Here is a 27,218-nt window from a genome sequence, read left to right on the forward strand (position 1 = left end):
CGCATTCCCCATCGTGCTCCATCCCCCATGCTGCGCACTCCCCATCGTGCTCCATTCTCCATGCTGCGCACCCCCCATCGTGCTCCATCCCCCATGCTGCGCACCCCCCAACGTGCTCCATCCCCACTCCCCATTGTGCTCCATCCCCCATGCTGCGCATTCCCCATCGTGCTCCATCCCCCATGCTGCGCACCCCCCATCGTGCTCCATCCCCCATGCTGCGCACCCCCCATCATGCTCCACAGTCACACATCAGACAGTAAACACGCACACATCTGATCGCATACATTCACACACACCCCACTTCTCCCTGTGCCCACCGGTGTGCGGTCCCAGCAGCTGTGCTGCACGCCATGCTCCTCTGCCGACACTCACAGATCCGATCGCATACACTCACACACACACACACACACACACACACACACACACACACACACACACTCACACATCAGTACACACTCACGCACATCCAATCGCATACACTCTCACTCACACACACACACACACACACACACTGATATCGCACATAAGCGCTGACCCAATCACAACATCCGGATATACCACATGCTTCCGGCCATGTGATCCTCCGGCAGGTCCTGGAAGATCACTGCACGCACAGGATCGCCGCCGAGAAGCAAGCGATGTCACGGGATGTTGTGAGTATGTGGATGCGATCTGATATGTGTGTGAGGTGTGTGTGAGAGTGAGTGTGATCTGATGTGTGTGTGTGTCTGTGCGTGTGTGTGTGTTCCGCCGCTGCAGGACGTGGATGCGATCTGATGTGTGTGTGTGAGGTGTGTGTGAGAGTGAGTGTGATCTGATGTGTGTGTGTGTGTGTATGTGTGTGTGTGTGTGTCCGCCGCTGCAGGACCTTGATGCGCTCACCTCAGGGCGAGAGGCCATTCCGTGTGGGGGGCGGAGCCTGGGCGAGCGGCCAATCCGTGCGGGGGGGTGGAGGCGAGGCAAGCGGCCAATCCGTGCGAGGGGAGGAGCCGAGGCGAGCGTCCAATCTGTGCGAGGGGGAGGGGCCATGGTGAATCCGTGAAGCCGAGCGGCCAATCCGTGCGGGGGGCGGGGCCATGGCGAGGCCGGCGGCCAATCCGCTGTTTGTCACCGTAAGGACATGGCCAATCCGTGCGGGGGGGCGGACCCGAGGCGAGCGGCCAATCCGTGCGGGGGGAGGAGGCGAGGCGAGCGGCCAATCCGCGCAGGGGGGCGGGGCCATGGCGAATCCGTGAAGCCGAGCGGCCAATCCGTGTGGGGGGGCGGGGTCATGGCGAGGCCAGCGGCCAATCCGGTGTTTGTCACCGTAAGGACATGGCCAATCCGTGCGGGGGGGGGCGGACCCGAGGCGAGGCGAGCGGTTAATCCGTGCGGGGGGCGGGGCCATGGCGAGGCCAATCCGCTGTTTGTCACCGTAAGGACATGTCACGGTAAGAACACAATTTTGGAGCAGTGATCAGTGTCCAGCCCATAGCCTGGATTTCTCTGGAATAAGACATTGGATCGCAGATATCAAGGTATCATTTTATTAAGCTTGTTCTGACCTATATTCTCATATAGCTGGCCTAGGAGGGTTGTTCCTACCACCCACTGATTCCCTTTAAGAAAAGAATAAAATGATGGGGTTATCAAGATTGTTCATTATCTTCGAATCAACATTCAATCAATTGCAGATTCTTACTGTTATGTTTTGGGGCCTTTGCTTTTTTTTAGCTATGTGATGATGATGCCTTTCAAGCGGCAAGCTCTAGTCGAATTTGAAGATACAGAATTTTCAAAGAAGTGTGTGACATTTGCTAACAATGAGCCAGTCTACATAGCAGGACAACAGGCGTTTTTCAACTACTCCACAAGCAAAAGAATTACGAGGCCAGCAAACAATGAAGACCCCTCTGGTGGGAATAAAGTTCTTCTTCTTTCCATCCAAAATCCGCTTTATCCTATTACAGTGGTAAGTCAGAGAAAAATAAGTGTTATACCATTTAACAAGTGTGGCCTAACCCCTGCCCTCTGGATTGTGGGCTTGTCCTAACTCCAGAAGGTATTTCCAGATAGACAGCCCTGAGTTTTATTAAATAAATATATGATAGACTTATATCTAAGATACAATAAATATTGTGTGTGTGTGTATGTGTATGTGTGTATATATATATATATATATATATATATATATATATATATATATATATATATATATAATATTACAGTGCCTACAAGTAGTATTCAACCCCCTGCAGATTTAGCAGGGTTACACATTCGGAATTAACTTGGCATTGTGACATTTGGACTGTAGATCAGCCTGGAAGTGTGAAATGCACTGCAGCAAAAAAGAATGTTATTTCTTTTTTATTTTTTTTTAAATTGTGAAAAGTTTATTCAGAGGGTAATTTATTATTCAACCCCTCAAACCACAAGAATTCTGTTTGGTTCCCCTAAAGTATTAAGAAGTATTTCAGGCACAAAGAACAATGAGCTTCACATGTTTGGATTACTTATCTCTTTTTCCAGCCTTTTCTGACTAATTAAGACCCTCCCCAAACTTGTGAACAGCACTCATACTTGGTCAACATGGGAAAGACAAAGGAGCATTCCAAGGCCATCAGAGACAAGATCGTGGAGGGTCACAAGGCTGGCAAGGGGTACAAAACCCTTTCCAAGGAGTTGGCCCTACCTGTCTCCACTGTTGGGAGCATCATCCGGAAGTGGAAGGCTTATGGAACTACTGTTAGCCTTCCACGGCCTGGACAGCCTTTGAAAGTTTCCACCCGTGCCGAGGCCAGGCTTGTCCGAAGAGTCAAGGCTAACCCAAGGACAACAAGGAAGGAGCTCCGGGAAGATCTCATGGCAGTGGGGACATTGGTTTCAGTCAATACCATAAGTAATGTACTCCACCGCAATGGTCTCCGTTCCAGACGAGCCCGTAAGGTACCTTTACTTTCAAAGCGTCATGTCAAGGCTCGTCTACAGTTTGCTCATGATCACTTGGAGGACTCTGAGACAGACTGGTTCAAGGTTCTCTGGTCTGATGAGACCAAGATCGAGATCTTTGGTGCCAACCACACATGTGATGTTTGGAGACTGGATGGCACTGCATACGACCCCAAGAATACCATCCCTATAGTCAAGCATGGTGGTGGCAGCATCATGCTGTGGGGCTGTTTCTCAGCCAAGGGGCCTGGCCATCTGGTCCGCGTCCATGGGAAGATGGATAGCACGGCCTACCTGGAGATTTTGGCCAAGAACCTCCGCTCCTCCATCAAGGATCTTAAGATGGGTCGTCATTTCATCTTCCAACAAGACAACGACCCAAAGCACACAGCCAAGAAAACCAAGGCCTGGTTGAAGAGGGAAAAAATCAAGGTGTTGCAGTGGCCTAGTCAGTCTCCTGACCTTAACCCAATTGAAAACTTGTGGAAGGAGCTCAAGATTAAAGTCCACATGAGACACCCAAAGAACCTAGATAACTTGGAGAAGATCTGCATGGAGGAGTGGGCCAAGATAACTCCAGAGACCTGTGCCGGCCTGATCAGGTCTTATAAAAGACGATTATTAGCTGTAATTGCAAACAAGGGTTATTCCACAAAATATTAAACCTAGGGGTTGAATAATAATTGACCCACACTTTTATGTTGAAAATGTATTAAAATTTAACTAAGCAACATAACTTGTTGGTTTGTAAGATTTATGCATCTGTTAATAAATCCTGCTCTTGTTTGAAGTTTGCAGGCTCTAGCTTATTTGCATCTTTATAAACCTGCTAAATCTGCAGGGGGTTGAATACTACTTGTAGGCACTAATATATATATATATATATATATATATATATATATATATATATATATATATATATATATATATATATATATATATATATAATATGTGTGTGTGTATGTATATATATATTTTTGTGTGTGTGATAAATATATATATACACAAATATATATATATATATATATATATAATATATTGTGTATATATATATTTATCACACACATACACATATATACACACACACACACACAAATATATATATATATATATACATACACACACAAATACACACATATATATGTGTGTATGTATATATATATATATATATATATATATATATAATATAATATATCAGTACAGACCAAAAGTTTGGACACACCTTCTCATTCAAAGAGTTTTCTTTATTTTCATGACTCTGAAAATTGTAGATTCACATTGAAGCCATCAAAACTATGAATTAACATATGTGGAATGAAATACTTAACAAAAAATTGTGAAACAACTGAAAATATGTCTTATATTCTAGGTTCTTCAAAGTAGCCACCTTTTGCTTTGATTACTGCTTTGCACACTCTTGGCATTCTCTTGATGCGCTTCAAGAGGTAGTCACCGAAAATGGTTGTCACTTCACAGGTGTGCCCTGTCAGGTTTAACCCCTTCAGCCCCCGGGCATTTTGCGTTTTCTTTATCGTTCGTTTGGGAGACCCAGACAATGGATGTTTAGCTTCTGCCTCCGGAGGACAAACAAAGTACTACACTTAAAAGTGTAGCTCCTCCCTCTGAGCTTATACACCCCCTGATGAGCAGACTCAGCCAGTTTATCGCTTTGTGTTCAGGAGGCATACATCCACACATGCATTCTCATATGATTTTTTCCTTTTGGAACGAGATTGAAGAGTGGGGTCCACGTCTGGACCCCCGGCATGTCCCTTCTCACCCCACTGTGTCGGCGGTGTTGTAAGGTTGATTCCTAGGCTGGAGCCTTACATGCCGTGCTCCTTCACCATCCCTCCTGGGCTCTGGCTTGAAGTGGGAGCCAGCACGGTCTCCATGCTTGGCAGGAGACCAGTCTCCATCCGCAGCCCTTCAGGACCCTGCTGGACCGGAGCACTCATTCCCAGGGACATGGCCCTGCGTCTTAGCAGCTAAGTACCTGAGACGTTTAGTTTTCCGGGTCCCTGTACTTTATTGTTGTGGGAGAGTGTGCTGATTGTGTTTTCTGACATTTCCGGCGGGTTCTCTGGCTGTCGCCTGAGAACCGCGCCGATGGTGCCTGCGCGCCGGCCGCGGCGCTCAAATTTAGGCCCCGGCTTTGCCGGAGGCCTAGTTTCGGTTTCACTGACCTCGCCTGTCTCTCATGCAGAGGGACAGGCTCTGTTCCTCCCGGCGGCCGTTCTGTGCAGGGGAGGGACACTCCCCACTGCTGTGTGTCTCCCCTCCCCTGTAGGTCTCTATGGCCCTCCAGTTCCCGCTCCTCAAGCAAGTCCCGCCCCCTCTCTTCGCTCCGGCGGCCATTTTTTCAGCGTTCTCTCTGCATTGCAGCGCTGGTCTGCAGCATCTCTGCTGAGGTGCTGTGCTTGGGGGTCCAGGCTTCGAGATCTGGAGGGCACACAACACCGCTCCAGTGGTCTGGTAGGCCACAACCGGTCTCCGGTTGTGGACCTCTGTTTATACTCTCTGGGGTTCATTCTCTGGCAGAGCCCCCACTCCAGCAGCATGTCTCACACGAGGAGCAAGGCTCCAAAGCTTTATTCAGTATGCACTGCATGTAAGCTCCTGCTGCCTGAACAGAGCATTTTCCCACATTGTGATGCCTGCTCTAACCTGGCGGTGCCTCAGCCTGGAGTCTCACTCCCAGTGGTCTCCCAGGCTGCTCCTGCTCCTGTGCCTGAACCTCCAGCTTGAGTAGAAGCTTTTTCTAGGTCTATCTCCCAGTCTTTTGCTGACTCCATGGGACATCTGTCCAGGACTTTGCTGAACATGCATCAGCCCCCTTCACAGGGTGCCTCTGCTGCTAGGGGTCTCTCAGGACCGGAGCTCACAGAGGATTCCTCATTTGGTCCCAGACCCCGTCCTCCTAAGAAGAGACGCAGGGTCCCCTCTCCTTCCTCGTCCTGCGGCTCTGATTCAGGAGCTGACTCGCAGGATGAGGAGGATGCCTTTACGGGGGGCTCGGAGGTTAACTCCATGTGCCCCATTGATCTGTCCGAAAGTGACTCAGATGTTAGTGATTTGATTGCTTCCATTAATTCTGTACTGGATCTCAATCCGCCAGTATCAGAGGAGCAACCATCTCTAGCAGAAAAGCACCAGTTTACCTCGCCTAAGAGAGTGAAGAGTGTGTTCTTTAACCACTCCAGTTTTCAGGCCGCTGTGGCCAAGCCCAGGGCCTGTCCTGACAAACGCTTTCCAAAGCGTGGTTCTGATGACCGCTTTCCCTTTCCACCTGAGGTGGTCAAGGAGTGGGCTCAGTCCCCAAAGGTAGACCCCCCCGGTGTCTAGGCTCTCAGCCCGGACCGTTGTGTCGGTGGCTGATGGCACCTCCCTTAAGGATTCCACTGACCGCCAGATTGACCTCCTGGCCAAATCCGTATATGAAGCGGCGGGGGCCTCGTTCTCCCCGACTTTTGCAGCAGTGTGGGCTCTCAAAGCCATCTCTGCTTCTCTAGAGGAGATGCATTCCCTCACCAGGGAACCTATGCCCGAAATGGTTACCTTAACTTCCCAAGCTTCAGCTTTTTCATCCTATGCCATGTCTGCCATGCTGGAGGCTTCTCACCACACTGCGGTGGCTTCGGCTAATTCCCTCGCTATCCGCAGGATCTTGTGGCTTCGAGAGTGGAAGGCAGATGCTTCTTCAAAGAAGTACCTTGCTGGGCTCCCTTTTGCTGGGTCCCGCTTGTTCGGTGAACAGCTGGATGAAATCATTAAGGAAGCTACTGGCGGGAAGAGTACTTCCATGCCACAAACCAAAACCAGGAAACCTGTCCAGGGTAGGAATCAGTCGAGGTTTCGTTCCTTTCGTTCCTCCAACTGGTCGTCCTCTAAGCCCTCGGCCTCGTCCACTAACTCAGCCAAGGACCAGAAATCCAACTGGCGCCCAAAAGCGCGTCCACAGAAGACCGTAGGAGGTGCTGCCGCTAAGGCAGCCTCCTCGTGACTATCTGTCAGCGCCAGCAACGTCCTTAGTCGGTGGCAGGCTCTCCCACTTTGGCGACGCGTGGTTTCAACACGTCTCCGATCAGTGGGTGAGGGATATCATCTCCCACGGCTACAGGATAGAATTCTCTTCCAGCCCGCCAAACATTTTTTTTTCTCTCAACTCCCCCCTGCTCCAAGGCCGCCGCCTTCTCGCAGGCCGTGGCATCCTTGCAGGCAAACGGATTAATTGTACCGGTGCCCGCCCGGGAACGGTTCAGAGGTTTCTACTCAAATCTCTTCCTAGTTCCCAAAAAGGACGGTTCCTTCCGGCCCATCCTGGATCTCAAGCTTCTCAACAAAGCATGTTCAGGTGCGGCACTTTCGCATGGAGTCCCTGCGATCAGTCATTGCTTCAATGACCCAAGGGATTTCCTGGCATCCATCGACATCAGAGATGCCTATCTGCATGTGCCAATTGCAGTTTCTCACCAGCGTTGGCTACGTTTTGCAATCGGAGAAGATCATTTCCAATTCGTGGCTCTCCCCTTCGGGTTGGCCACAGCCCCTCGGGTATTCACCAAGGTCATGGCAGCAGTGATTGCGGTCCTCCACCTACAGGGGTTGGCAGTGATTCCTTACCTGGACGACCTTCTAGTCAGGGCTTCATCCAGCGCGGACTGTCAGCGGAGTGTCTCGCTCACTCTTGCCACTCTAGCCCAATTCGGGTGGCTTGTCAATCTCCCCAAGTCCACTCTGACTCCGACCCAGAGTCTCACGTACCTAGGGATGCAGTTCGAGACTTTGCCGGCACTTGTGAAGTTGCCCTTAGTCAAACAGCAGTCCCTCCAACTGGCGGTGCGCTCTCTACTGAGGCCCCGCCGTTATTCCCTCAGGCGCCTGATGCAGGTGCTGGGTCAAATGGTGGCGTCAATGGAGGCTGTTCCCTTTGCCCAGTTCCATCTGCGTCCCCTGCAGCTGGATATTCTCCGCTGTTGGGACAAGCGGCCTTCCTCCTTGCACAGGTTAGTGGCTCTGTCGCCACAGATCAGGAGCTCTCTTCAGTGGTGGCTTCGGCCCCTCTCTCTGTCCCAGGGGCGCTCCTTCCTGGCCCCGTCCTGGGTGATTCTCACCACGGATGCCAGTCTATCCGGCTGGGGAGCGGTATATCTCCACCACAGAGCGCAGGGCACTTGGACTCCGTCCGAGTCAGCCCTTTAGATCAATGTGCTGGAAACCAGAGCTGTGCTTCTGACTCTCCTGGCTTTTCACCACCTGTTGGCGGGCAGGCACATTCGAGTCCAGTCAGACAACGCGACAGCGGTTGCCTACATCAATCACCAAGGCGGGACACGCAGCCGCCTGGCAATGTTGGAGGTACAACGCATCCTTCAATGGGCGGAGGACTCCAAGTCCACCATATCCGCAGTCCACATCCCAGGCGTGGAAAACTGGGAAGCAGATTATCTCAGCCGTCAAACCGTGGACAGTGGCGAGTGGTCCCTGCACCCGGCAGTGTTTCAGTCGATCTGCCGCAAATGGGGCACGGAGTACGTGGACCTAATGGCATCCCGTCACAACAACAAAGTTCCGGTTTACGTGGCTCGCTCCCACGATCCTCAGGCCTTCGCCGCGGACGCTCTGGTTCAAGACTGGTCCCAGTTTCGTCTGTCCTACGTGTTTCCCCCTCTAGCTCTCTTGCCCAGAGTCCTGCGCAAGATCAGAATGGAGGGCCGTCGAGTCATCCTCATTGCACCGGACTGGCCCAGGCGAGCTTGGTACCCAGACCTGCTCCATCTGTCCGTAGAGGTGCCGTGGCATCTCCCGGACCGTCCAGTCCTTATCTCACAAGGTCCGTTTTTCCGCCAGAATTCTGTGGCTCTCAGATTGACGGCGTGGCTCTTGAGTCCTGGATCTTGACGGCTTCTGGTATTCCTCCGGAAGTCATCTCCACTATGACTCGGGCCCGTAGGTCTTCCTCCGCCAAGATCTATCACAGGGCTTGGAAGATTTTCCTGTCCTGGTGTCGCTCTTCCGGCCATCCTCCTTGACCCTTCTGTCTTTTCTACAGTCCGGTCTGCAGCTAGGACTGTCCCTCAACTCTCTTAAGGGACAAGTCTCAGCTCTGTCAGTGCTGTTCCAGCGGCGTCTCGCCCGGCTGGCTCAGGTCCGCACCTTTATGCAGGGCGCGTCTCACATCATTCCGCCTTACCGGCGGCCCTTGGATCCCTGGGACCTTAATTTGGTTCTCACGGTTTTGCAGAAACCCCCCTTTGAGCCTCTTAGGGAGGTTTCTTTGTTTCGTCTTTCATAGAAAGTGGCCTTTCTGGTGGCCATAACTTCCCTCAGGAGAGTCTCCGATTTGGCTGCGCTCTCTTCGGAGTCACCTTTTTTGGTCTTTCTTCAAGACAAGGTGGTTCTCCGTCCGACTCCGGACTTTCTTCCTAAGGTGGTCTCTCCCTTCCACCTTAACTAGGATATTTCCTTGCCTTCCTTTTCTTCATCGTTCCTATGGGAGACCCAGACCATGGGGTGTATAGCTTCTGCCTCCGGCCGGAGGACACACAAAGTACTACACTAAAAAGTGTAGCTCCTCCCTCCGAGCATATACACCCCCTGGATAACCAAATATAGCCAGTTCAATGCTTTGTGTTCAGGAGGCACACATCCACACATGCATTCTCATCTGATTTTTTATTTTAAAGAGTTGGAAGAAAAGCGGGTCCAAGCTGGACTCCCGGCATGTCCCTTCTCACCCCACTGTGTCGGCGGTGCTGTTAAGGTTGATTTCAAGGCTGGAGCCTTGCATGCCGCGCTCCTTCACCATCCCTCGGGCTCTGGCTTGAAGTGGGAGCCAGCACGGTTCTCACTGCTTTGCAGGAGACCGGTCTCCATCCGCAGCCCTTTCAGGACCCTGCCGGACGGAGCACTCATCCCTCAGGGACCTGGCCCTGCGTCTCATAAGCTAAGTATATGAGACGTTATTGTCAGGGGGTCCCTTGCATCTTTATTGTTGGGGAGAGTGTGTCAGGTTACTTTGGTGACATTTCCGGACGGTTCTCTGGTTTTCACCTGAGAACTGCGCCGAGGGTGCCTGCGCGCCGGCCGCATTGTAAAATTTAGGCCCCGGCTTCGGCTGCGGCCTACTTTCGTTTTCACTGCCCCTGCATGTCAGTCATGCAGAGGGACAGTGCGGCGCCGCCCACCGGCCGTTCAGCATAGGAGAGGACACTCCTCTCTGAGGAGATGTTTCCCTCCCCTGTATATCTCCTTGGCCCTCCGGTTCCCGCTCTTGGACTAGGCCCCGTCCCCCCTCCTCACTCCAGCGCCATTTTATCAGCGTTCTCACACTGATCGGCGCTGGCTGCTGCATCTCTGCAGGGGGTCCGAGCTGTGGGATCCGGAGGGCACACAAAACGGTCTGGTAAGCCACAACCTCTGGTTGTGGACCTTCTTATACACTCTCTGGGGGTCATTCTGAAGGAGTGTGTTCTTTACTGCAGAGCCCCCACCTCAGCAGTATGTCTCACACTAGGAGCAAGGCTGCAAGGCTGTACTCAATATGCACTGCATGTAAGCTCGTACTACCTGAACCGAGCACATATCCTCATTGTGATGCCTGCTCTAACATGGTGGTGCCTCAGCCTGGAGTCTCCCCAGTGGTCCCTCCGGCTGCTCCGGCCCCGTTGGCTGAACCCCCGGCTTGGGTAGAATTGTTTTCTAAGTCTATCTCCCAGTCCTTTGCTGACTCCATGGGACAGCTGTCCCGGACTCTGCTGAGCATGCATCAGCCCCCTTCTCAGGGCGCCTCTGCTGCTTCGGCTCGCTCTCCAGAGCTCACAGAGGATTCTTCATCTGCTCCCAGACCCCGTCCTCCTAAAAGGAGACGCAGGGTCCCCTCTCCTTCCTCGTCCCGCGGCTCCGATTCACGAGCCGACTCGCAGGACGAGGAGGATGTCTTTACTGGGGGCTCGGACGCTACCTCCATGTGCCCCATTGATCTGACCGAGGGTGATGCAGATGTTAGTGATTTGATTGCTTCCATTAATTCTGTACTGGACCTCAATCCGCCAGTATCAGAGGAGCAACTCTCTCTGGCAGAAAAGCACCAGTTTACCTTGCCTAAGAGAACAAGGAGTGTGTTCTTTAACCACTCCAGTTTTCAAGCCACTGTGACCAAGCCCAGAGCCTGTCCTGACAAACGCTTCCCAAAGCGTGGTTCTGATGACCGTTTTCCTTTTCCACCAGAGGTGGTCAATGAGTGGGCTCACTCACCAAAGGTAGACCCTCCGGTGTCTAGACTCTCAGCCCGGACAGTTGTATCGGTGGCTGATGGCACCTCACTTAAGGATCCCACTGACCGCCAGGTTGACCTCCTGGCCAAGTCTGTCTATGAGGCGGCAGGGGCCTCGTTCTCCCCATCCTTTGCAGCAGTGTGGGCTCTCAAAGCCATCTCTGCTTCCCTAGAGGAGATGCATTCCCTCACTAGGGACTCTATGCCTGAATTGGTTGCCTTAACTTCCCAGGCTTCAGCCTTTTCAGCCTACGCCATGTCTGCCATGCTGGAGGCCTCTCACCGCACTGCGGTGGCCTCCGCTAATTCCCTCGCTATCCGCAGGATCTTGTGGCTTCGACAGTGGAAGGCAGATGCTTCCTCAAAGAAGTACCTTGCTGGGCTCCCATTTGCTGGGTCCAGGCTGTTCGGTGAACAACTGGATGAAATTATTAAGGAGGCTACTGGCGGGAAGAATACTTCCTTGCCACAGACTAGAACCAGGAAACCTGTCCAGGGCAGGAACCAGTCGAGGTTTCGTTCCTTTCGTTCCTCTAACTGGTCGTCCTCTAAGCCCTCGGCCTCGTCCACTAACTCAGCCAAGGACCAGAAGCCCACCTGGCGCAAGAAGCCGCGTCCACAAAGGTCCGCAGGAGCTGCGGCCACCAAGGCAGCCTCCTCTTGACTATCTGGCCGAGCCAGCAACGTCCTTGGTCGGTGGCAGGCTCTCCCACTTTGGCGACGTGTGGTTTCAACACGTCTCCGATCAGTGGGTGCGGGATATCATCTCCCACAGCTACAGGATAGAATTCTCTTCCAGCCCGCCAAACAGATTTTTTTCTGTCAACTCCCCCCTGCTCCAAGGCCGCCGCCTTCTCTCAGGCCGTGGCATCCTTACAGGCCAACGGAGTAATTGTACCGGTTCCCGCCAGGGAACGGTTCAGAGGTTTTTACTCAAATCTCTTCCTAGTCCCCAAAAAGGACGGTTCCTTCCGGCCCATCCTGGATCTCAAGCTTCTCAACAAGCAGGTTCAGGTGCGGCATTTTCGCATGGAGTCTCTGCGATCAGTCATTGCCTCAATGACCCAAGGAGATTTCCTGGCATCCACCGACATCAGAGATGCCTATCTGCATGTGCCAATTGCAGTTTCACACCAGCGTTGGCTACGTTTTGCAATCGGAGAGGAACATTTCCAATTCGTGGCTCTCCCCTTCGGGTTAGCCACGGCCCCTCGAGTATTTACCAAGGTCATGGCAGCAGTGGTTGCGGTTCTGCACCTCCAGGGGTTGGCAGTGATTCCTTACCTGGACGACCTTCTTGTCAAGGCTTCATCCAGTGCAGACTGTCAGCGGAGTGTCTCGCTCACTCTCGCCACTCTTGTTCAATTCGTGTGGCTTGTCAATCTGCCCAAGTCCACTCTGACCCAGACCCAAAAACTCACGTACCTAGGGATGCAATTCGAGACTCTGCCGGCACTTGTCAAGCTGCCCTTAGTCAAACAGCAGTCCCTCCATCTGGCGGTGCGCTCTCTGTTGAGGCCCCGCCGTCATTCCATCAGGCACCTCATGCAGGTGCTGGGTCAGATGGTGGCGTCAATGGAAGCGGTTCCCTTTGCCCAGTTCCATCTGCGTCCTCTGCAGCTGGACATTCTCCGCTGTTGGGACAAGCGGACTTCTTCCTTGCACAGGTTGGTGGCTCTGTCGCCACAGACCAGGAGCTCTCTTCAGTGGTGGCTTCGGCCCCTCTCTCTGTCTCAGGGACGCTCTTTCCTGACCCCGTCCTGGGTGATCCTCACCACGGATGCCATTCTATCCGGCTGGGGAGCAGTATTTCTCCCCCACCGAGCACAGGGCACTTGGACTCCGTCCGAATCAGCCCTCTCGATCAATGTGCTGGAAATCAGAGCTGTGCTCCTAGCTCTCGTAGCCTTTCACCACCTGTTGGCGGGCAAGCACATTCGAGTCCAGTCAGACAACGCGACAGCAGTTGCCTACATCAATCACCAGGGCGGGACTCGCAGCCGCCTGGCAATGTTGGAGGTTCAACGCATCCTTCAGTGGATGGAGGACTCCAAGTCCACCATATCCGCAGTCCACATCCCAGGCGTGGAAAACTGGGAGGCAGATTATCTCAGCCGTCAAACCGTGGACAGCGGCGAGTGGGCTCTGCATCCGGCAGTGTTCCGGTCGATCTGCCGCAAGTGGGGCACTCCGGAAGTGGATCTAATGGCATCCCGGCACAACAACAAGGTCCCGGTTTACGTGGCTCGCTCCCACGATCCTCAGGCCTTTGCAGCGGACGCGCTGGTTCCGGATTGGTCCCAGTTCCGTCTGTCTTACGTGTTTCCCCCTCTAGCTCTCTTGCCCAGAGTCTTGCGAAAGATCAGAATGGAGGGCCGTCGGGTCATACTCATTGCTCCAGACTGGCCCAGGCGAGCTTGGTACCCAGACCTGCTCCGTCTGTCCGTAGAGGTGCCGTGGCATCTCCCGGACCGCCCAGACCTTCTCTCACAAGGTCCGTTTTTCCGCCAGAATTCTGCAGCTCTCAGATTGACGGCGTGGCTCTTGAGTCCTGGATCCTGACGGCTTCCGGCATTCCTCCCGAAGTCATCTCCACTATGACTCAGGCTCGTAAGTCTTCCTCGGCCAAGATTTACCACAGGACTTGGAGAATTTTCCTGTCCTGGTGTCGTTCTTCCGGCCATGCCCCTTGGCCGTTTTCCTTGCCGACCATCCTGTCCTTTCTACAGTCCGGTCTGCAGCTAGGACTATCCCTCAATTCCCTTAAGGGACAGGTCTCGGCTCTGTCAGTGTTGTTCCAGCGGCGTATCGCCCGACTGGCCCAGGTGCGCACCTTCATGCAGGGCGCATCTCACATCATTCCACCTTACCGGCGGCCTTTGGATCCCTGGGACCTTAATCTGGTCCTCACGGCCTTACAGAAACCCCCCTTTGAGCCTCTTAGGGAGGTTTCTTTGTTTCGACTTTCACAGAAAGTCGTCTTTCTGGTGGCCATAACTTCTCTCAGGAGAGTCTCTGATTTGTCTGCGCTCTCTTCGGAGTCACCTTTTTTGGTTTTTCATCAAGACAAGGTGGTTCTCCGTCCGACTCCGTACTTTCTCCCTAAGGTGGTGTCTCCTTTCCACCTTAACCAGGGCATTTCATTGCCTTCCTTTTGTCCGGCTCCTGTTCATCGCTTTGAGAAAGCGTTGCATACTTTAGATCTGGTGCGGGCGCTCCGGATCTATGTGTCACGCACCGCTGTTCTTAGGCGGTGCACCTCTCTTTTTGTGCTGACCGCAGGTCAGCGCAAGGGTCTCTCGGCTTCTAAACCGACCCTAGCTCGTTGGATTAGGTCGGCCATATCCGATGCCTACCAGTGTACTCAGGTGCCTCCCCCGCCGGGGATCAAGGCACACTCGACCAGAGCTGTCGGTGCCTCTTGGGCTTTCAGGCACCAGGCTACGGCTCAGCAGGTCTGTCAGGCTGCCACTTGGTCTAGTCTGCACACCTTTTCGAAGCACTATCCAGTGCATGCTCATGCTTCGGCAGATGCGAGCTTGGGCAGACGCATCCTTCAGGCGGCTGTCGCCCATTTGTGAAGTTAGGTTTTGCCTACTTCTCAGTTTTCTGTTTATTTCCCACCCATGGACTGCTTTGAGACGTCCCATGGTCTGGGTCTCCCATAGGAACGATGAAGAAAAAGAGAATTTTGTTTACTTACCGTAAATTCTTTTTCTTATAGTTCCGTAATGGGAGACCCAGCTCCCTCCCTGTTGCCTGTTGGCAGTTTCTTGTTCCGCGTGTTATCACCGGCTGTTGTTGTAGACAGAGGCTCCGGTTGTTCCGGTTTTTTGCTCTATCTCTACTTGTGGGTGGCTACTCTCCTTCAGCTTTTGCACTAAACTGGCTATATTTGGTTATCCAGGGGGTGTATATGCTCGGAGGGAGGAGCTACACTTTTTAGTGTAGTACTTTGTGTGTTCTCCGGCCGGAGGCAGAAGCTATACACCCCATGGTCTGGGTCTCCCATTACGGAACTATAGGAAAAAGAATTTACTGTAAGTAAACAAAATTCTCTTTTTGTCCGGCTCCTGTTCATCGCTTTGAAAAAGCGCTGCATACTCTGGATCTGGTGCGTGCTCTCCGGATCTATCTGTCTCGCACCGCTGCTCTAAGGTGGTGCACTTCTCTTTTTGTGCTAACCACAGGTCGGCGCAAGGGCCTTTCTGCTTCTAAGCCGACCTTAGCCCGCTGGATTAGGTCAACCATTTCGGCTGCCTACCAGAGTACTCAGGTACCTCCCCCACCGGGGATCAAAGCACACTCGACCAGAGCTGTCGGTGCCTCTTGGGCTTTTAGGCACCAGGCTACGGCTCAACAAGTCTGTCAGGCTGCCACTTGGACTAGCCTGCATACCTTCTCGAAGCACTACCAAGTGCATGCTCATGCTTCGGCAGATGCGAGCTTGGGCAGACGCATCCTTCAGGCGGCTGTCGCCCAGTTGTGAAGTTAGGTTCTGCCTACTTCTTTGTTTTTCTGTTTATTTCCCACCCAGGGACAGCTTTGAGACGTCCCATTGTCTGGGTCTCCCAAAGGAACGATAAAGAAAAAGAGAATTTTGTTACTTACCGTAAATTCTTTTTCTTATAGTTCCGTATTGGGAGACCCAGCTCCCTCCCTGTTGCCTGTTGGCAATTTCTTGTTCCGCGTGTTATCACCGGCTGTTGTCGTAGACAGAGTTTCCGGTTGTTCCGGTTTTTGCTCTGTTTTACTTGTGGGTGGCTATTCTCCTTCAGCTTTTGCACTAAACTGGCTGAGTCTGCTCATCAGGGGGTGTATAAGCTCAGAGGGAGGAGCTACACTTTTTAGTGTAGTACTTTGTGTGTCCTCCAGAGGCAGAAGCTAAACACCCATTGTCTGGGTCTCCCAATACGGAACTATAAGAAAAAGAATTTACGGTAAGTAACAAAATTCTCTTTTTTCTGTTTTGTTTTTTTCCTCTTTCATCCAAGAGCAGTAACTTTTTTTTATTTTTCCGTCAATCTTGCCATATTAGGGCTTGTTTTTTGCGGGACGAGTTGTACTTTTAAATGAAACCATAAGTTTTACCATATAGTGTACTGGAAAACAACAAAAAAATTCCCAAGTGCGGAAAAATTGCAAAAAAAAAAAGTGTAATCGCACAATAGTTTTTGGGATATGTTATTCACCATGTTCACTATATGGTAAAACTGGTCATTGTGATGCCTGAGGTCGGTGCGAAATTGTAGACACCAACATGAATAGGTTTACTTGTATTTAAGAAGTTAAAAAAATTCACAAGCTTGTCCAAAAAAAGTGGTGCACGTTTTCCTAACCCGTAGCGTTCTTATTTTTCTGGATCTGTGGCTCAGTGACGGCTTATTTTTTTGCATCTCTAGCTGATGTTTTTAACTGTACTAATTTTGTGCAGATGCTACGGTTTGATCGTCTATTATTTCTTTTTGCACAAAATTTGCAACGACCAAAAATCGTAATTTTGGCGTTTTTGAATTTTTTTTTGCCGCTACGCTGTTTACCAATCAGATTGATTTATTTTTTTTACCCTTTGATTTTCAATGGGGTGAAAGGGGGGGGTGATTTGAACTTTTTTTTTAATTTTTTTTTTCAATTTTTTAAAACTTTTTTTTACTTTTTTTATACTTTTTTTTTATTTTACTAGTCCACCTAGGGGGCTATATGGATAAACTATGCGATCGCTCTGCCATATCTCCAGATCACAGCTACAGAGCTGATAACTGCAGATATGGTGTTTACTTTCAATGCCGGCTGTATTCCGGCATTGAGAGGAGGTGACTCATGTTAGCTACAGGCGTCATCACAGGACCCTGTGCTACCATGTCAACCACCGAAAGTCCCGTGATCATGTCATGTGACTTCCGATGGGGGCGGGGTAAGTCACTGTAATGGCGGCGCGCATATACATCTCGCTGCCAGATTTTGGCAGCGAGATGTAAGGGGTTAATAATCGTGGGTGGAAGCGATTCCACTCGAGGTTAGCAAGCACACATGTTAGCTGTTGAAAACAGCTGATATGTGCGCGGATCGCTGCAACCTGCCCACTGCAGGGGGCGGGGATTAACCTCATATGATCAATGACGTACAAGTAAGTGGGATTTCTTGCCTTATAAATGGGGTTGGGACCATTAATTGTGTTGTGCAAGTCTGGTGGATACACAGCTGATAGTCCTACTGAATAGACTGTTGGAAGCTGATTTTTCTTGCCATAATACAAATAAGTAAAGAAAAGCGAGTGGCCATCATTACTTTAAGAAATGAAGGTCAGTCAGTCTGAAAAATTGGGAAAACTTTGACACTGTCTCCAAGTGCAGTGGGAAAAACCATCAAACGCTAAGATTAGAGACCAGGTCAATGCCACACAGAGTTCTAGCAGCAGACACATCTCTAGAACAACTGTTAAGAGGAGACTGTGCAGCAGGCCTTCATGGTAAAATAGCTGCTAGGAAACCACTGCTAACGACAGGCAACAAGCAGAAGAGACTTCTTTGGGCTAAAGAACACAAGGAATGGACATTAGACCAGTGGAAATCTGTGCTTTGGTCTGATGAGTCCAAATTTGAGATCTTTGGATCCAACCACTGTGTCTTTGTAGAAAAGGTGAACGGATGGACTCTACATGCCTGGTTCCCACCGTGAAGCATGGAGGAGGAGGTGTGATGGTGTGGGGGTGCTTTGCTGGTGACACTGTTGGGGATTTATTCAAAATTGAAGGCATACTGAAGCAGCATGGCTACCACAGCATCTTGCAGCGGCGTGCTATTCCATCCAGTTTGCGTTTAGTTGGACTATCATTTATTTTTCAACAGGACAATGACCCCAAACGCAACTCCAGGCTGTGTAAGGCTATTTGACTAAGAAGGAGAGTGATGGGGTGCTATGCCAGGTGACCTGGCCTCCACAGTCACCAGACCTGAACCCAATCGAGATGGTTTGGGGTGAGCTGGACTGCAGAGTGAAGGCAAAAGGGCCAAAAAATGCTAAGCATCTCTGGGAACTCCTTCAAGACTGTTTGAAGACCATTTCCGGTGACTACCTCTTGAAGCTCATCAAGAGAATGCCAAGAGTGTGCAAAGGAGTAATCAAAGCAAAAGGTGGCTACTTTGAAGAACTAGAATAAAGACATATTTTCAGTTGTTTCACACTTTTTTGTTAAATATTTAATTCCAAATGTGTTAATTCATAGTTTTGATGGCTTCAATGTGAATCTATATATATATATATATATATATGACTGATGGCACTTCCTAACGTTCTAATGTGAACAGGTGCATACTGAACCTGAAACATAGTAACAACCGCCAACGCCAAGGCGACCTCTTGTTGTTGGGTCCCTGTTTGCTCTAATGCCTCTCTTTGGGTTAACATAACCTCCAATTTATATGTGGACAGAAACCTGCAAATAAAGAATTAAAATTGCCTATAGCTGAAGAACAGTCGCACTCTGTTGGGCTCACATAAAACTGGCCATTTTTGTGCGTTAAGTAGCGTATTTTTCGTTTTATAAGACTCTCCCCAAATTTAGAGAAGGAAAATAGGAAAAAATTATTTTCAATGATAATATGATAATCCTAGTGCGTCTTAATCCTAATGCTAAACAGGGGGGAGCGGCGGTGGTGAAGTGGCTCAGGAAGGTCATAGGAGGCAGGGTAGGCGATGTTGCGGTCTCAGAGGAGGGGGTGTTACAGCTCAGGAGGGTCGGCGATACTTCGGGCTTGGGGATCTAGTGGCGGGCACCATTGAATTTCCCCGGATATGGCTTATTAGGGGGACGGTGGTGGAGCAGGGTCATAGGAGGGAGGGTCACAGGACACACGCGGGGGTGTTGCGGCAAGCGCCATTTATCTGCGGGCAAGCTGCGGAGGTGTCGCAGGATGGGGTGTCTCGGTGGCAGATGAATTGAGTGAGCTGACTGCCGGCTCCATTGATTAGCCCGCGGTTGACGAGATGGACTTCAAGAACATGGCCGCGTGCGCAGATAGGACTCCGCGGCCATTTTCTTGAAGTCCATTTCGTCAGTCTGTGCACGCGCTGCCTCTGCAGCCATTTTCTTGAAGTTAATTGTGTCAGCCACAGGCGATTCAATGAAGCCACCAGTCAGCTCAATGCACCCGCCACTGAGACACCCCTTGCTGTGACACCCTCACAGCCTGCCTGCCGATCAATACCGCCCCCCCGCAACACCCCTGAGCACGTCCTGTTTCCTATTACCCTGCGCCACCATCGGTGGAAAAAAAGTATGTCTTACAAAGCGAAAAATATGGTATCTCAATTTTTACATTTTTTGTTTCATAGCAGTAATGCATGTCTATATTTCCACAGTCATTGTAACACATATACAGAATGCAGCAACTGCTTTCTTTCTTCGGCGCTCCATTGGGAGACCCAGACGATTGGGTGTATAGCACTGCCTCCGGAGGCCACACAAAGCATTACACTAAAAAGTGTAAGGCCCCTCCCCTTCTGGCTATACACCCCCAGTGGGATCACTGGCTCACCAGTTTTCTGCTTTGTGCGAAGGAGGTCAGACATCCACGCATAGCTCCACTGTTTAGTCAGCAGTAGCTGCTGACTATGTCGGATGGAAGAAAAGAGGGCCCATATGGGGCCCCCAGCATGCTCCCTTCTTACCCCACTTGTGGTTTGTAAGGTTGAGGTACCCATTGCGGGTACAGAGGCTGGAGCCCACATGCTGTTTTCCTTCCCCATCCCCCTGAGGGGCTCTGAGGAAGTGGGATCTTACCGGCCCCCAAGCCCTGAGGCCGGGCTCCATCCACAGACCCAGTGAACCTGCTGGATACGGAGCTGGGTACCGTTCAGGGACAAGGCCCTGCAACTTTCAGGTACTCTGTGTCCCCGTACAGACAGGCACGCACACGCCAGACTTGCTGGGTGTGTTAGTGCGCCGGGGACAGTAGCGCTGCACGCTGGGGTTTGAGTCACAGCAGCTTAGCTGTGTGACTTCATGTGCTGGGAACTACCGCGCCGGCCACTATCGGAGCGGCGGCGCGGCTGGGACTTGTAGTGCGCCGGGGACTTAGCGCCGACCGCGCTTTTACGGCGGCGGCGCTTATAAATTTAGTCCCCGGCTTTTGCGGCCTAGCTCCGCTTCGTTCCCGCCCCCTCCCTGTCAATCAGGGAATGGGACAGACGCTGTGCAATCGTCAGCGCCGAGGGCTGGAGCCTTATTTACATGCTCCAGCCCTCTCACTAGGCACAGTGGGACGCAGGTTTCCCGCTTTTGGTCTGAGCACGCCCAGGGCCCGCCCCCCCTCCACAGGACGCCGGCAGCCATTCCTGCATGCAGTCTGGCTGGAGGACGGACACAGGCTCTGGGAGACCCAGACTAGGGATTTCTGGCGACCACACACCCGCGTTTAGCGGGCGGTAAGCAGCACATTAGTGCTGGCCCCACTAGTGCCACAGTGTTGTATTGGTGTACTTTTTCCTGTACCAGATATATATATATATATATATATATATATATATATATATATATATATATACTGCACTGTACGGTCGCTTCTTGGCTGTATACCCCTATATTGCTCTGAGGAGACAGCAACATGTCATCCACAAAACGCAAGGGTGCCAAGGCACGGGCTGTATACACTGCTTGTACAGCATGTGGGGCTAATCTACCAGCAGGCTCCAACGACTCTCATTGTGTGCAATGTTCAGTCCCAGTGGCACTTCGTCAGCCAGAGCCTATGGTGGTGGTAGCCCAGGCAGAGACGCCTGTGAACCCTGCCCCGGTGACGGGGACAGAATTTGCAGTCTTTGCTGATAAAATGTCTGTGACTATGACAAAAATCCTGGAGACCTTGCAGTCCAGGCCAGTTGCTCAGACCATGGACACTGCTGTGTCTATGTTCCCCGGTCCCCCTCAGTTGGAACTAATCCGTACTTCAAGGGGGTCCCAGGCATCACAGGCTGAGGGCTCTGACTCTGATGACAGTCCCAGGCCGCCTAAGCGAGCTCGCTGGGAGAGACCCTCCACGTCCTCACGCGGGTCAGGGTCTCAGCGAGAAGGGTCTCTATATGATGAGACAGAGGTGGGTGATCAGGAGTCTGGTCCTGACACCGCACTCAATTTGGATACGCCAGATGGTGACGCCATGGTAAATGACCTTATAGCGGCCATCAATAGGCTGTTGGATATTTCTCCCCCAGCCCCTTCAGCAGAGGAGGCAGCTGCCCAGCAGGAGAAATTCCATTTCCTGTATCCCAAGCGTAAATTGAGTACTTTTCTGGACCACTCTGACTTCAGAGAATCAATCCAGAAACACCATGCTTATCCGGACAAGCGTTTTTCCAAACGTCTGAAGGATACACGTTATCCCTTTCCCCCTGACGTGGTCAAACGCTGGACCCAGTGTCCAAAAGTGGACCCTCCAATATCCAGGCTGGCAGCTAGATCCATAGTTGCAGTGGAGGATGGGGCTTCACTTAAAGATGCCAATGACAGACAGATGGACCTTTGGTTGAAATCTGTCTATGAAGCTATTGGCGCGTCGTTTGCTCCAGCATTCGCGGCCGTGTGGGCGCTCCAAGCTATTTCAGCTGGTCTGGCACAGGTGGACTCTTTCTTAAGTCCAGCAGTGCCGCAAGTGGCGTCCTTAACTACGCAAATGACTGCGTTTGCGACCTACGCTATCAATGCGGTACTAGACTCTACGAGCCGTACCTCAATGGCATCCGCCAACTCTGTAGTTTTGCGCAGAGCCTTGTGGTTAAAAGAATGGAAAGCAGATTCTGCTTCTAAAAAATGTTTAACCAGCTTGCCATTATCTGGAGACAGACTGTTTGGTGAGCAATTGGCGGAAATCATTAAACAGTCCAAAGGTAAGGACTCTTCCTTACCCCAGCCCAGATCAAGCAAACCTCAACAGAGGAAGTGGCAGTCAAAGTTTCGGTCCTTTCGAGGCTCGGGCAAGCCCCAATTCTCCTCGTCCAAAGGGACTCAGAAAGAGCAAAGGAGCTCTGATTCCTGGCGGACTCACTCACGCCCCAAGAAAGCAACCGGAGGTACCGCTTCCAAGGCGGCTGCCTCATGACTTTCGGCCGCCTCCCTCCGCATCCTCGGTCGGTGGCAGGCTCTCCCGCTTTTGCGACATTTGGCTGCCACAGGTCAAAGACCGGTGGGTAACAGACATTTTGTCTCACGGGTACAGGATAGAGTTCAGTTCTCGTCCTCCGCCTCGGTTCTTCAGAACTTCCCCACATCCCGACCGAGCAGATGCCCTTCTGCAGGCGGTGCATTCTCTAAGAGCAGAAGGAGTGGTGGTCCCTGTTCCTCTTCGGGAACAAGGACAAGGTTTTTACTCCAATCTCTTTGTGGTGCCAAAAAAGGACGGCTCATTCCGTCCTGTTCTGGACCTAAAACTGCTCAACAAGCATGTGAACGCCAGGCGGTTCCGGATGGAATCCCTCCGCTCAGTCATTGCCTCAATGTCTCAAGGAGATTTCCTAGCATCAATAGACATCAAAGATGCTTATCTCCACGTGCCGATTGCTACAGAGCACCAACGCTTTCTACGCTTCGTGATAGGAGACGACCATCTTCAGTTCGTAGCTCTGCCATTTGGTCTGGCGACAGCCCCACGGGTGTTCACCAAGGTCATGGCGGCAGTGGTAGCAGTCTTGCACTCTCAGGGACACTCTGTGATCCCTTACTTGGACGATCTACTTGTCAAGGCACCCTCTCAGGAGGCATGCCAACTCAGCCTGAATGTTGCACTGGAGACTCTCCAGACGTTCGGGTGGATCATCAACTTCTCAAAGTCAACTCTGTTACCGACCCAATCACTGACGTATCTTGGCATGGAGTTTCATACTCTTTCAGCGATAGTGAAGCTTCCGCTGGACAAGCAGTGGTCACTACAGACTGGGGTGCAGGCTCTCCTTCAAAGTCAGTCGCACTCCTTAAGACGCCTCATGCACTTCCTCGGGAAGATGGTGGCGGCAATGGAGGCGGTTCCGTTTGCGCAGTTTCATCTGCGCCCACTTCAATGGGACATTCTCCGCCAATGGGACGGGAAGTCAACATCCCTGGACAGGAAAGTCTCCCTTTCCCAGACGGCCAAGGACTCTCTGCAGTGGTGGCTTCGTCCCACCTCATTATCACAGGGAAGATCCTTCCTACCACCGTCCTGGGCGGTGGTCACGACAGACGCGAGTCTGTCAGGGTGGGGAGCAGTTTTTCTCCACCACAGGGCTCAGGGTACGTGGACCCAGCAGGAGTCCACCCTTCAGATCAATGTTCTGGAAATCAGAGCAGTGTATCTTGCCCTACTAGCCTTCCAGCAGTGGCTGGAAGGAAGGCAGATCCGAATTCAGTCGGACAACTCCACAGCGGTGGCATACATCAACCACCAAGGGGGGACACGCAGTCGGCAAGCCTTCCAGGAAGTCCGGCGGATTCTGATGTGGGTGGAAGCACGGCCTCCACCATATCCGCAGTTCACATCCCCGGCGTAGAAAACTGGGAAGCAGACTTCCTCAGTCGCCAGGGCATGGACGCAGGGGAATGGTCCCTTCACCCGGACGTGTTTCAGGAAATCTGTCGCCGCTGGGGAAGGCGGACGTCGACCTAATGGCGTCCCGGCACAACAACAAGGTCCCAACCTTCATGGCACGGTCTCGCGATCACAGAGCTCTGGCGGCAGACGCCTTAGTGCAAGATTGGTTGCAGTTCCGGCTCCCTTATGTGTTTCCACCTCTGGCACTCTTGCCCAGAGTGCTACGCAAGATCAGATCCGACTGCAGCCGCGTCATACTCGTCGCCCCAGACTGGCCAAGGAGGGCGTGGTATCCGGATCTGTGGCATCTCACGGTCGGCCAACCGTGGGCACTACCCAGACCGACCAGACTTGCTGTCCCCAAGGGCCGTTTTTTCCATCGGAATTCTGCGGCCCTGAACCTGACTGTGTGGCCATTGAGTCCTGGATCCTAGCGTCTTCAGGATTATCCAAGGGGTCGTTGCCACCATGAGACAGGCTAGGAAGCCCACGTCCGCTAAGATCTACCACAGAACGTGGAGGATATTCTTATCCTGGTGCTCTGCTCAGGGAGTGTCTCCCTGGCCATTTGCATTGCCTACATTTCTTTCTTTCCTGCAATCTGGATTAGAAAAAGGTTTGTCGCTCGCTCCCTTAAAGGGCAAGTCTCGGCGCTATCCGTCTTTTTTCAGAAGCGTCTAGCACGACTTTCTAAGGTACGCACGTTCCTGCAGGGGGTTTGTCATATCGTACCCCCGTACAAGCGGCCGTTAGATCCATGGGATCTGAACAGGGTACTAGTTGCCCTCCAGAAGCCGCCCTTCGAGCCTCTGAGGGAGGTTTCACTTTCTAGACTATCACAGAAAGTGGCTTTTCTGGTAGCGATCACATCTCTTCGGAGAGTGTCTGAGCTAGCAGCGCTGTCATCCAAGGCTCCCTTCCTGGTCTTCCACCAGGACAAGGTAGTGCTGCGACCCATTCAGGAGTTTCTCCCGAAGGTGGTATCCTCTTTTCATCTTAATCAGGATATCTCTTTGCCTTCTTTTTGTCCTCATGCAGTTCATCGGTATGAGAAGGATTTACATTTGTTGGATCTGGTGAGAGCACTCAGAATCTACATTTCCCGCACGGCGCCCCTGCGCCGTTTCGGGATGCACTCTTTGTCCTTGTCGCTGGTAAGCGCAAAGGGTCGCAGGCTTCTAAGGCCACCCTGGCTCGATGGATCAAAGAACCAATTCTTGAAGCCTACCGTTCTGCTGGGCTTCCGTTTCCATCAGGGCTGAAGGCCCATTCTACCAGAGCCGTGGGTGCGTCCTGGGCATTACGACACCAGGCTACGGCTCAACAGGTGTGCCAGGCAGCTACCTGGTCGAGTCTGCACACTTTCACCAAACATTATCAGGTGCATACCTATGCTTCGGCGGACGCCAGCCTAGGTAGAAGAGTCCTGCAGGCGGCAGTTGCCTCCCCGTAGGGGAGGGCTGTCTTCGCAGCTCTAACATGAGGTATTCTTTACCCACCCAGGGACAGCTTTTGGACGTCCCAATCGTCTGGGTCTCCCAATGGAGCGCCGAAGAAGAAGGGAATTTTGTTACTTACCGTAAATTCCTTTTCTTCTAGCTCCTATTGGGAGACCCAGCACCCGCCCTGTTGTCCTTCGGGATTTTTGGTTGTTTTTCGGGTACACATGTTGTTCATGTTGAACGGTTTTCAGTTCTCCGACGTTACTTCGGAGTGAATTTGTTTAAACCAGTTCTTGGCTTTCCTCCTTCTTGCTTTTGCACTAAAACTGGTGAGCCAGTGATCCCACTGGGGGTGTATAGCCAGAAGGGGAGGGGCCTTACACTTTTTAGTGTAATGCTTTGTGTGGCCTCCGGAGGCAGTGCTATACACCCAATCGTCTGGGTCTCCCAATAGGAGCTAGAAGAAAAGGAATTTACGGTAAGTAACAAAATTCCCTTCTTTTTTGTTGTTAGTGTGTGTGTGTGTGTGTGTGTGTGTATATATATAATATATAAAATATATGGTTATTACTTTATCTTCATTACATTGCCATAAATAAATCTCTTTTTTGTTTGTTTTTTTTTTTGTTTTTTTATATATAGGATGTACTTTATTCTGTCTGCAATCCTGTAGGAAAAGTGGAGCGCATAGTGATTTTTAAAAGGAATGGAATTCAAGCCATGGTGGAATATCCTTTGAACCAGACCATATGTATGTACACCTAAACATCACATGAATATGGATGGCCTGATACCCTCTTAATACAAATAAGAACAGATTTGTAATGTATTGACAGATAGGCAGACAGCTCCACATGTAGGTGTTCTCCTGTGTGATCATTACCTGGGGTAAGCAGGTGCTCATTATCAGCTTCTGTTCCCCTCGGGTCCATGTCACAAAGTAAACACACAGCGTACGCAGCCCACGGGGCCACAGTTGTGCATTATTGCCTTTTGCTAACCAATCTTTTTATGTTGCTGATATAACTATTCCATACTGAACACAGTATATGAAGCCATATGTATCTGTGGGCAGGCATCTTTGTCCTAAGGCCAATGAAGCTGGATGTTCAGTATCTCACCTTGACTACCAGTATTAAAATACAGCTGACAAAATTTACCCTTTAGGGTCTGCTTATTATTTGTTTCAACTGCATGTCAATATATTATTATTTTTTTTTCATCTTAGCCTATTTTTTTTTCTGTATAACAAGCGAGTAGTCTACTGTGCTGTTATAAATGTCTACTGCTTGTTATGCGCTTTTCTTTGAGTGGAGCCAATAGTCGACATGTGGCACTGGATGCCTAAATGTGGCAGGCGTTGGAGGCTTGTGAGCAGAACAAAACAACTCCACAGAACTAAATAGCGCACTACCACAGAGTCTATCTGCAGCACTAGTCTATAGACTACATTTCCCTAGGTTTACCTAGCCGCACCCGTCCACATCAGTCTCGACTTAGCAAACCTGGCTAATCAGTTTTTCTTCTGCAGAAAATTTAATTAATCAATGTAAGGCTATGTGCCCACGGGACAACGTGCCCACGGGACAACGTACCCACGGACTTTGCAATCCGCAGCTATCCACTGCTGCGGGATTCGAGCATTTTTGTTGTGGTAAACCTGCGGGACAAGTGTGGAAATACCTGCGGAAGTCCCGGCCTCTATCCCCACATTGGAAAGGCAGTACGCAACCACACATAACGCAGCATTGATACAGCTTTCCCCAAATCCAAAATGATAACATGGGGAGTGTCTGTACTTGTGTAAACCTGTGGATTTATCTGGAAAATCCAGATAAATCTGCAAGTTTTCCACGGCAAAATCCGCGGGTACGTTGTCCCGTGGGCACATAGCCTAACAATCCGGAGTCAACAACGTTGTACCAACGTTCTTAGGGCTCTGCTTTGGCCTTCAAATTGGATGCATCCTGGGATTTGTCTTCTAGGAATGACCCGTTCTTTCGGGATCCA

At 51.2% G+C, this 27,218-nt stretch overlaps 1 protein-coding gene and 1 long non-coding RNA gene across 3 annotated transcripts in view; one reads left to right on the forward strand and one right to left on the reverse strand.

Moving 5' to 3' along the window:
- The window catches only part of LOC142296187 (uncharacterized), a 149,362-nt gene that overhangs the window by 40,754 nt on the left and 81,390 nt on the right, over positions 1-27,218 (reverse strand). The window lies entirely within an intron of this gene.
- LOC142296186 (heterogeneous nuclear ribonucleoprotein L-like) overlaps positions 1-27,218 on the forward strand; it is a 195,705-nt gene that overhangs the window by 37,316 nt on the left and 131,171 nt on the right. The window contains exons 3-4 of the mRNA XM_075339490.1: positions 1,717-1,954; positions 25,851-25,936. Of these exons, the coding sequence (XP_075195605.1) occupies positions 1,717-1,954; positions 25,851-25,936 (324 nt within the window). The remainder of the gene's footprint in view (positions 1-1,716; positions 1,955-25,850; positions 25,937-27,218) is intronic.

The sequence above is a fragment of the Anomaloglossus baeobatrachus genome, chromosome 3, assembly GCF_048569485.1.
Source record: "Anomaloglossus baeobatrachus isolate aAnoBae1 chromosome 3, aAnoBae1.hap1, whole genome shotgun sequence".
Lineage (NCBI taxonomy): Eukaryota > Metazoa > Chordata > Amphibia > Anura > Aromobatidae > Anomaloglossus > Anomaloglossus baeobatrachus.